At 40.6% G+C, this 11,397-nt stretch overlaps 1 protein-coding gene across 2 annotated transcripts; it reads left to right on the top strand.

Moving 5' to 3' along the window:
• The first annotated feature begins 195 nt into the window (after window positions 1-195).
• Window positions 196-6,390, top strand: LOC115775166 (zinc finger protein 384-like). 2 transcript variants are annotated; one of them, XM_030722703.1, is made up of 11 exons: window positions 196-839; window positions 1,053-1,084; window positions 1,187-1,318; window positions 1,390-1,426; window positions 1,520-1,603; window positions 1,736-1,897; window positions 2,759-2,803; window positions 2,909-2,987; window positions 3,081-3,195; window positions 3,376-3,475; window positions 4,925-6,390. In XM_030722703.1, the coding sequence occupies exons 1-11, from the start codon at window positions 514-516 to the stop codon at window positions 5,874-5,876; spliced, it is 2,064 nt and encodes a 687-aa protein (XP_030578563.1). In that variant the 5' UTR covers window positions 196-513; the 3' UTR covers window positions 5,877-6,390. The 2 variants fall into 2 exon arrangements, with proteins under 2 accessions (XP_030578563.1, XP_030578564.1); XM_030722704.1 differs by lacking the exon at window positions 1,053-1,084 and having other exon boundaries at window positions 640-839.
• The last annotated feature ends 5,007 nt before the right edge of the window (window positions 6,391-11,397 follow it).

Here is an 11,397-nt window from a genome sequence, read left to right as displayed (position 1 = left end):
TGCCAAATAATGAAAGACAGGTGAGTTATAAAATATCAGTCATAATTAGTATTCGCAGTAGTTCAAAGAAGCAAAAATAATGCATGTTTTTCAAATGAGTTTTGTACATAAACTGAACTACATTTCCCACAAATTTCCCACGGACGGAAGCTCGTGAGTTCAAAAATAACGTTGTCTGCTGCTCTTAAAGGAGACATACCTCATTCAGAGGACGCACCCCAACACTACTCACGATTAAACAGAAATGAGGTATACTATAGCTTTAAGAAAAAAATACTACTGATATTTCTAAAATTGTATGTGTCATGAAACAGAACGTTAAAAAAAAAAAAAGCTATTTAATGAATTATTATGTAAATAATGGTAAAAAAAAAAAAATTGTTTTTTTGACCGGTGACCAAGCTAACACAGCTGGGTCCGGTTTGGGCCTTGTGCGGTGAGCCTTCATTGTCAGCGTCCATGAGTAACTAGGCTTAACTAATAACTAAACTCTATAAAGGCTATACGAGTGAAATGGAGTCTGGGAAAGACGAGGTTTTAGTCACTAGTCCTGGAACACGGACAACTGCGGAGTCGACAGCGGCCTCAAAACCATCCACGGACTCGACTGAACGGTCCTGCGGGAGAGGAGGAGGTAAAAGTCGGATAAGAACGGCCGTGACCCCGCCGGACTTCGGTGACACTTGTTCTGGTTTTGTGCGTATTTTACGGTCAAGACGAGCTGGAGTTGGTGACACCTGTGAGTCCCGAAATATCACATGCAAGAAAAAAATGAGCAGTCTGCGCGATGCATGCGGGCGACCTGTGGGATCACGCACCAAAAACACACCTGTCATTCGGTGAGTACGTGCTCCGCCACTTTGATGTGCAAAAATATTTAAAGAAGGTTAAAAAAAAAAACCCCTCCTTGACAGCAGGTTTGTTTGCAGCTCTGTTTCTGTAAATCTAATCGCTATACCCGTATCATGGCTTCTTAAACCTGTAAGTTTACTGAATACCAAGAACACTCAAACAAAGCTGAGTTGAATTCCTGTGTTGATTCTGTGTTGCAGAACTGCAGTAAAGAAACCTGCAGCCTGTGAGGGTAAATGCATGTACTTGAATTCCGTTTATCTACAAGCAGGAATTTTGCTTTTGTAACTGAGCAAGGCTGTCACTAACACATGGTCACGATTATTTTCCTCAGCATCCACTAAAACACTTGGACCAAAGCTTTCCAAAACCATGAAGTGTGGGGGGAAACCTTCAGCCAGGGTGTCACACACATTACCGGCAGCCACATGCAAGCCTGAAGCAGAGTCAGGGGCTTTCTTATGTGGTAAGACAAAGTCCCCCATGCATCCTTTTTGTTGTGTACTGTAGATTGTGAACTTTTTTTTTTTTTTTCAGGGGAGGACACTGGTTCTGTGAAGGGAAGTGGTGGCAGGTGAGTGCTAACTTATCAAAAGAAAATGAGGGAATGTGGGGGTTGCCAGTGGGAATTTCAGCATGGCCAGAATGGTGTTAATGTCCGTATTAGCGTTGCAGATCCAGACATGGCTTTCAAGGGGGACCCTCCATTAAGAGATGACCCATATGACCTCGTCAAAACTGAGACAAAGACGTATGTTGAATACGCTGTCTCAGCATTAGTCGCAAATTTTATTACACATGAAGATACTGAGTACATTAGTGATAAAATGCTGGGGGGTTTTGTGTTTTTTTTTTTTTTCTTTTCTTTTTCCATGCATTTTAGGAAAAAATCAACTCTGTGCACAGCATCACAACTAAAGGAGTTCAAGAAAGAAGAGTCAGAGAAAGATGAAGAAGAATGTGACATTAAAAAGGAAGAAGCCACCAGAAATGTGAAGCAAGGAGGAGATGGAGTGACAGTTCAGGGGCCACGCCCAATTAAAAAGTAAGCAGGAGATTTACTGATAGTTGCTTAAAGGAAACTGCGGGGAGTTTACGGCTGTGTGAGAATTTTTGGCACCCTCCCAGGGGAGTTTTAGTCAAAGGTCTAAAGAAAAAGAAAAATCACCAGCATTTTAATGTTGGACCAGTTTTATCAGGTGTATTTCACTTAGTCAGATATAACAGACATTTTTGTTTATGAAAAGGACAGAAAAGAGAAAAATGCCTAGATTTGTCACATGTGGTAGCACAGACTATTGAGAGTCAACCTTGCTCGCCTCATTCCAACCATCATTCAAAAATGTAGTAAGGCCATTTTTGTATCTGTTGTTTGAGGAAGTAATCTTCTTAAATGTCCCACTGGTTCACATCCGTGTTACAATTGGCAGTTGTCTGGATTGGCTTGTAAACAACTGCCTTTAATAGGTCAGGTGTATTTCAGAACTTTTCTACAGCATCACACACACACATGTATCTATGTAATGAGATGATTTTATTGGAAGCATGTACACTGTTATTGAGATTAACTAAAAGAGCGACAACTAACTTGGTTTATAAACTTTTTGAGTTTTGTTGCGCCTTATTTTCCTTCTGACTTGATGGTTTCATAAATTTTGGGGCTGAAAACGACCCACTGAGGTAGTTTGAATACCTGTGCCTGTGGACGCCATTTTCTCACAGTGCGTCATGTTATAGGTTTTTATTTTGTCTTTCAAATCAAGTTCTGTTCCTTAAATCTATATCTTTGCTGTCAAGAATGGGATTGTTATCGGTATAGATCATTATTGACTTGTAGCATAGAAACCTGAATTCATTTAACATCAAATTAAAATCTGTCTTAAATGTAAATCTGTTTTCTCTTTAGGCGAGTTAAACAAGATGATAAATCCCCCCGGCAGCCAAAACGAAGGTGAAGTCTTTGTTATAACTGGTTACTAGTTTTTTGTTTGTTTTTAAACAGAGCCTTCTCGATTATACATCTCCTCCTTTTTTCTTTTTTTTTCCATCTTCACAGGAAAAAGCCACCAGTGCAGTACGTTCGCTGTGAAATTGAGGGCTGCGGTACTGTCTTGGCCCACCCACGCTATCTACAGGTCTGGTGTTATCCAGCTGAACTGAAATGGATGAATTTCTCAGTGATGTTTGCCTTTCATGTGTTTGTTTTATCATCATTTTTATGATTTCAGCATCATATAAAATACCAGCACTTGCTAAAAAAGAAGTACGTGTGTGATCACCCCTCGTGTGGGCGCTTGTTTCGCCTGCAGAAGCAGCTGCTACGCCACGCCAAACATCACACAGGTGATACGAAGACACAGATGTTTATTTACAGGCTGGCAGCAGTTTTCATTTGATTAGGAGAGAGATGCAGTACCTACAGAGCAAACAGATGTCTCATTTAAAACTCCATTGTGTCCATTTATTTATAGATTATCCCGTCATGTAGTGGGTTCACATCATTTTCATATATATCTCTCTCAGATCAGAGGGACTACATCTGTGAGTATTGTGCTCGGGCCTTCAAGAGCTCCCATAATCTGGCTGTCCACAGGATGATTCACACAGGAGAGAAGCCGATACAGTGAGTTGATACATCTGATGTTGAGACAAAACAGGCGAACAAGGAGGAATTGAATGAAAAAACCGAAGGTCATGTGATTCTGATGTTTGTCAGTAACACATGAAGGAAGTTCCTCATTCTGGGGAAATCTTTGTGTAACCCCATTGTGTGATTACATTTTCTGAAATCAGCTACAAAAAATGTTGGCAGAAAAACTGAGTGAAGAAACTTGAATTGGGTTCTGTTTATCGTGGCAGTAGTTGGTATAACCAAGTGCTTGAACAGTGTGCCAGATACAGTAATTGGGAATTTGTAATTAGGGCCCGAGCACGAAACGTGTGAAGGCCCTATTATAATTTACTTAGTGTTTTCATTGTGTTACTTTATACATTAGATTCTGACCGATTATAGGATTTTTTTTTTTTTTTTTTTTTTTTTTTTTTTTTAAAATACCAATTCTGATGTTTGGTTTTTAAAACATCTAATATATTGAATGACTTTATTAATACTTTTTCTTTTACACACAAAACATAAACAGATTTTCCTAATATTTTTTTTTTTTATGTGAACTTATTTGTGAGTCCTTACTAAGATAATACGGCAATTCTGTTTAAAAAAATAATCTTGTTTCATTGTGAAAACAAGTTGTGGATTACTCATTTATGCTCTGCCCCACTCTGCTCGGATTCAGCTGAAAGTTCCAGATCGCCCCCAGGTGGCCAATCTAAGCAACATGAGCACTCAGAGCATGGTTGAAGATTCTGTCTTCTTTACTTAAAAGCAGGGAAAAGAAGGAAAAGCTCTTTATAAGGCATGACTACTGATAATGCATCGTAATACTTCTTGTTTCTGTATTGTTCTGAAATAAAATTCTGATATTAAATGCAGGATTTTTATTTATAATGGAATAAATGTGTTTCAGTAATATATTCGATTTTGAACATAAACAAACCAACCAATAAACTAACAAAGACAAACAAAACAAACAGCAAACTCCTCTTCCTGTTTCACATCTCAGCAAACAAAATGCCCGATTTAGCAATTTTTCAAAAGATCTTGTCAATAATTTTGAAAAAGCAGTAACAACAAACTTTTATAACTGAACATAAGATCTAAATCTTACACATACAGTACCAGTCAAAAGTTTCACACTCAGTCATTATATGACTGGGTGAGTGTGTCCAACTTTTGACTGGAACTTTATCCATTCAAACACCTCTTGTTGGTGCTTAAGTTTGTCTGTCTAGTTGAAGGGTGTGAAATATTTTTCCTATCCGTGTGTATTTAGTTGTTTTTTTTTTTTGTTTGTTTTTTTCCATAAATTCTGGAATAAATTGTACTCTACGTAAAATATGTAAAACTTCCTCCACTGATTCTTGAAAAAAATATACTGAAGCTAATATGTCATCAATGAGGCTTGACCTCAGAGTGCATTCATATAAGATGTTTTTTGTCTCCATCTTGTGGCAGGTGTGAGATCTGTGGCTTCACCTGCCGTCAGAAGGCATCCTTGAACTGGCACATGAAGAAGCATGATGCTGAAGCATCTTACCAGTTCTCTTGCTCAATTTGTGGCAAAAAGTTTGAGAAAAAAGACTCCATTGTTGCCCATAAAGCCAAAACCCACCCTGAGGTGCTCATAGCTGAAGCCTTAGCAGCTAATGGGGGTGAAGTAATAAGCACGCCCACCCCTGTCCTTGAAATTCCTCCAGCTGTCACCCAGCCCGAGCAGCCTTCAGTCAGCCAGGAGAGTTGCTCTGTAATAAGCATTACCACCCCAGTCCTCGAGGCAGTTCCAATAGTTGCTAATCCTGTGCAGCCTTCTGTTAGTCAACAGAGCCAAGAGGACCAAGAAAGTCAGGAGAGCCAGGAAACAACAAGCAGTGGACTCACTCCGCTGCAGCAGGTGGTGCTCCCATTTGCTCCACAGACTCAGCTAGATGTATCTCAAGGGCAGTTCCTTGAACTGCCTCACGTGGTGCAGGTGTCGCATCATCAGCAAGCCCCGACCTTGATGCACCTCACTGCTACTTCTCCTGTCCACCTCTCCAGCACCAGCTACCCTCAGCTCATCCAGCTCTCCACCCTTCCTGTTAGCACGGTCGCATCCGTGGCCTGTGTGGAACCCCAGAGCACCTTCCTCACCCTGAGCTCCGTCACCACTCTGGCCTCTAAAGCATCCAGGGCTCCCCAGCAGGCCATGCACTGGGGGAGGGAGGGTGTCGAGGATCCACAAATTTCAGGGGAGAGTGAGCTGTGGGACAGGGTGGTGGTGGGAGGGGACCGACAGGATGTAGGGGAAATAATGTGGGGGGGTAATGGGGAGCGGAGGAAGGAAAATGAAGGCATTGTGTGGGAGAGGGAGGGAGAGCAACAGATTCTGTCTCAGTGTGCTGATGTACGTGGAGATAGTTTGACCTAGATGGAAGGACGCAGAATGAAGGACAACTTTATGTAAAGAAAACGCACATGAGAAAGAAGGCTTTAATTTCTAGAAAGGACAAAAATACTGAAGAACTTGAAATACATACAGTAGAGATATTTAAAATAATTGAAGCTGTCTTTGTGAGCGCTATAACACTTTCAGTACATACACTATGATGCCAAAAGTATTCACTCATCCATCCAAATCATTGAATTCAGGTGTTCCAATCACTTCCATGGCCACATATGTATCAAATTAAGCACCTAGGCATGAAGGCTGCTTCTACAAACATTTGTGAAAGAATGGGTCGCTCTCAGGAGCTCAGTGAATTCCAGTGTGGTTCTGTGATAGGATGTCACCAGTCCAACAAGTCCACTCATGAAATTTTCTCACTACTCAATATTCCACAGTCAACTGTTAGTGGTATTATAACAAAGTGGAAGTGATTGGGAACAACAGCAACTTGGTCATGAAGCGGTTTCCATGTAAAATCACAGAGCAGGGTCAGCGAATGCTGAGGTGCACAGTGTGCAGAGGTCACCAACTTTCTGCAGAGTCAATTGCTGCCGACCTCCAAACTTCATGTGGCCTTCAGATTAACTCAAAAACTATGTAGAGAGCTTCATGGAATGGGTTTCCATGGCCAAGCAGCTGCATTCAAGCCTTACATCACCAAGCACGATGCAAAGGATGCAGTAGTGTAAAGCACATCACTACTGGACTCTAGAGCAGTGAAGACGTGTTTTCTGGAGTAACGAATCACACTTCTCCAGCTTGGCCGACAGACGAGTCTGGGTTTGGTGGTTGCCAGGAGAACAGTACCTGTCTGACTGCATTGTGCCAAGTGTAAAGTTTGGTGGAAGGGGGAATTATGGTGTGGGGTTGTTTTTCAGGAGTTGGGCTCGGCCCCTAAGTTCCAGTGAAATGAACTCTTAATGCTTCAGCATACCAAGACATTTTGGACAATTTGATGCTCCCATCTTTGTGGGAACAGTTTTCTGAATGGCCCCTTCCTGTTCCAACATGACCGCACACCAGTGCACAAAGCAGGTCCATAAAGACATGGATGAGTGAGTTTGGTGTGGAAGAACTTGACTGGCCTGCACAGAGTCCTGACCTCAACCCAATAGAACACTTTTGGGATGAATTAGAGCGGAGACTGTGAGTCAGGTCTTCCCATCCAACATCAGTGTCTGACCTCACAAATGTGCTTCTGGAAGAATGGTCAAAAATTCCCATAAACACTCCTAAACTTTGTGGAAAGCTTTCCCAGAAGAGTTGAAGCTGTTATAGCTACAAAGGGTGGGCCGACATCATATTAAACCCTCTGGATTAAGAATGAGATGTCACTCAAGTTCATATGTGTGTGAAGGCAGAGTGAATACTTTTGGCAATATAGTGTAGGTACAGAGCTACTTTGTTTCAGGGATGTTGTTTGTTTGTTTGTTTGTTTGTTTTAATAGATTCGTGGGAGCACTAACATTGTATAACTCAGAGCTTATGTTATTTAGAGAGTAATCGATTGTACATTATGCACAAGAAGGTCTTATTTTTATTTCCCTGTAGTATTCCTATTGTGTTGATAGGCATCTTTTTTGGATGGTGAACTGATGAGAATTATGTGGTTGCAATCAAGTTCTCAAACTCGCCCTATAAAAAAGCAACAACCATACCTGATTTTATTTCGGTTTGCTGGCCCCTTCACTGTCAGAAGCTTATGAATCAGTGAGAGTGTGAGCTTCGGTCACTCCTTGGAAGAACCATTGTGACCACTTGTATGTCTGTGATTATCAATGGACAGTCTGGGACCACAGGTCAAGAACGTGCTCATCTTTCTTTTTCCCAACATTCATGGACTTGTGAACTATGAATTCTTTCCAGAGGGGGGGAAAAAATAATACCTCTCGAGGCATCTCAGGGAGAAGACCCAGAGTAACCTGAACAACACCCTTTTTTGTCATTTGTTCTCCTCAACGGTGTCAAATCTCGATACATAGAGTAAAAGCACAAGTGGAAGTGGTCCAAATGGGACTTCCAGGGACTGTGAAGACAAAGTAGCAGGAACCCTGGAAGAGATCCGGCACTTCACAAGGAGCCAATGAGGACAAAATTAAGGCTAGAACAATTGCACCTTGCACTGACATAATTGAGTTATTTCAGCTACTTGTTTGTTTTTTTTAACTACTATCAAAACAATTCATTTTGAAATCTTTCAACAAATGTGATTTCACTGCAGTCCTTGTGAGCTGATGTAGTAGGAGAAGCACACATGGGGCTCTTCTAGTCACCGTGACAGTGAGCTAGTATGAACAGCACCACAACTCTGAAATGAAAGTAGTTAAAACTGAGTGACTTTATACCAACTACACTTGCACTTGTTCTTTCTCCTATTAATCCTTCTCATATGTTGTGCCTTGTAAAGAAAAGCTTAAGTTGCTTTCTTCATTTTATTATAGTTCAGTAAACCAGAGCATCCACTTCGGATCTAAATTGTAGTCTGTGATGTTTGATTTTAATTTGTTATACAAACCTCCCATTTTTCACAGGCAGTAGTGTTATGGTAGGAAAATATGTTCACTCTGAAGAATATTGATCATTTTTCTGTTTTGTTTGTTCTGAGCACTGTAATATAGAATAACATATCCCTCTGTACTCTCCTAATATTGAGCTTCCATGTGTTCAGAATAACTATATTTAAAAAAATCTGTTCTGAAGTCTTTGTTTCATATATCATTGAGGTGATACACTTTTATTATTAATTAGAAATATTGCACAAAATTAAGGCACCGATTCAACTTCCGGACAATATGAAGTCTGGCTTTTAAAGAAATAAAATGCAAATGAGAATCAGATTTCATAGAGAAAGCATAAGTACAAAAAAATGTTGGAAAGTATATATGAGAGCTATAATTTTACACATATTACACAACCATAATCTTAGATTAAGGACTCGTGATCCATAAAGAAGGTACACTAGGCAGCCATTATCAGACACTATATAAACTACACAATGAATGTAAGAGTGTAAGTAATAATCAGTGCGGTTTCATAGGTGATACAGAATTTGCATAGTTTTGAAATTTTCTACTGTAGAAATTTTAATGAGACTCCAAGGCAGGAATTTTGCCCCATTTTAAGGCAGTCATTCTGGATGTGGCTCCCTTAATAGTGCTTTCTCTGGTGGGCACATTATGTAATGTGATTATTTTTCATTTTACCATTTCTGCTCTTAAAATTAACTTCATACACTGATACCAAGAGGCTAATGTCAGTGGACGAAATTTAGGGTGGGTCTTCTATGCTCATTACTAACACTATTATAGTTATTGACTCTATTAGATTAGTTTTGCACAAATCACAGTTCAAACAAGAGGTCTGAGGTATCACACAGGTCTTTAGGTCAACCATCTTGGTCATGAATATCTAATTATCTTAAAGGGGACTTATTTTGCTAATTTCCATCTACATTTTCTTTCTCATTTTAAGGCCACACTCCCTTTTTTAAGCCAACTTTCTCCTGCCAGGATGTCCCTCACAAACACAAAGTTTTGACAGCAGATAGGTTTTCTACACTCACAGCCAAAGTTGTGTGCCTGCGATGATGGATGTTAGGCATGTCCCGAAGGGGGAAAACGTGAGTGTTTAGAGCAGTCTGAAGCCAGGGATTCTCACATACTCTGACCTCATTATTTGAAACTGTCCATGTTTAATATGAGCATTCACCATTGTTACAGTCACAGAAAGGAAAGTGGGAAATCGGTTCAGTGATTTATTAAATGTGCAACCATACATCGAATTACAGTAAGGAGAAAACAGTTTATACAATTCTAATGAGCTTGAAAGTCCATATTTGGTATGACCACCTTTATTTTTCAACACTGCCTGAGCTCTCTTAGTAGTAGCCTTCATGAATAGTTCTCCAGGCTGAGATTTTTCAGGATGCACTGCACAACATATGCCAAGCTTCAGCTAATAGCTCTCTCTTTGAGAATAACATTACTGGTGCAAGAATATCATTTTATGCCTGTTAAATTCCGTTTGTAACTTTTTTTTTCTTTTTTTTTTTGCACTTTCCACAAAAGCAATTGGCAAAAAGAAATGTGTTTTTGCAGTTGTGCAATTTAAAATTGTTTCTTTGCTAAGTTGTCTGTTATGCGTAGACACAACACTGGGTTGCCCCTGAGTTGGGAACCTTTTTATGCTTGAATGATTCATAGGTCGGTGTTAAGTGGGTTAACAACAACAAGCAGGTCAAGTGCAAGAACTGGACTGAAAGTGAGTGAAAAAGCAGCAAATAAATGTCAAAGAGGAACTTTGAAAGAGTTCCAGAAAGTCTGGATTGCTATTGCTTAAGACCACTTAAAAAAAACAAAAAAAGTCTGGCTCGTTGGAAGCAAAATACCAAGATTAGTGGTGGCTCGGGTATTTTACACAAGGCTGTATCTAGACACAAAATATAATAGGTCCACTGGCCAGGTCATGTTTGTAAATGAGTTCTCGTTCTTTTTTTACCTTGTAAAATTTTTGTTTTGTTTTTTAACTTTAAACAGTAAATTAAATATATTTTGCCACACTTTCCACCGTAATGAGAAATTACTCGTCACTTGTTACTCGTGGTCTTTTAATTAATAAATAATAAATAAAGCTAATTTTATAGAGATGTGGAATACTTTCACAGTCCGCTTTTTTAAATTTATACAACTCTATCATAGCTAAAATAAAAGGTACTCCACTGAAACAGAGTTTTTATTATTTGTCTAAGGATGGGTGGACCGCATGGTGACGTCTGTTATGGAGGAGAAAAAAAATTGCGCTCCTGTGCGTCCCCCAACTCAAACCTCCTCTGTGGCTGCCGGAACCAATTAAATCCCCTCTTGTTGGCGTATGCGCCAACATGAGCACCGACACAAACACGCTCCACTGACTCTCCCAGCGTGGACCTCTGGTTCCTGTTCAGACCGTGAAAGTATCCAGAAAAATTCCACGCGTGGAAAAACAACATCGTTTCGGTGCCCGGGTTGACTGAGAGGGGAGGGGGGCCTGTTTCTGTCGGTCGGTCTGCGTCCCGCTCGCTGCTAACCCACCTTTATAAACAGGGCTGAGTGCAAATGGCAGAGCAGGAGGAGCAGCCGATAACCGCGCTGGACGCGCCGGAGGCTGGCCAGTCGCTGACGGGACAAGCGGTGGCTCTCGCCCGGCTGCTGCTCGAGGAATGTACGACACTGCTCCAGCTATACGTGAGTGACTGTTGTATCCATGCTTCCTGCTTACCGGGCTGTGCGAAACGCTCCCCTCCCCGTTATTTGTGTCTTACTTTAATGCGATAGTGCTTTTTTTGTTTGTTTTTTTTTTGTTCGCTTTTGGACAGTGTTTGTTTTTTACGCGATTTAACATTGACCAGTTTGCTCTTGAAATGGATGCTGCGCAGCAGGGTGTAATTACACTAAAAGACACCCCCACTTCCCCTGCATTTCCCTAGGGGTGCCTAATGGATGGATTGGATTGGATTTTTTTTTTT

The sequence above is a fragment of the Archocentrus centrarchus genome (assembly GCF_007364275.1).
Source record: "Archocentrus centrarchus isolate MPI-CPG fArcCen1 chromosome 18 unlocalized genomic scaffold, fArcCen1 scaffold_23_ctg1, whole genome shotgun sequence".
NCBI classification, from domain to species: Eukaryota; Metazoa; Chordata; class Actinopteri; order Cichliformes; family Cichlidae; genus Archocentrus; species Archocentrus centrarchus.
The sequence above is the reverse complement of the archived record's forward strand: the minus strand, read 5'-3'. Positions and strand labels throughout refer to the sequence as shown.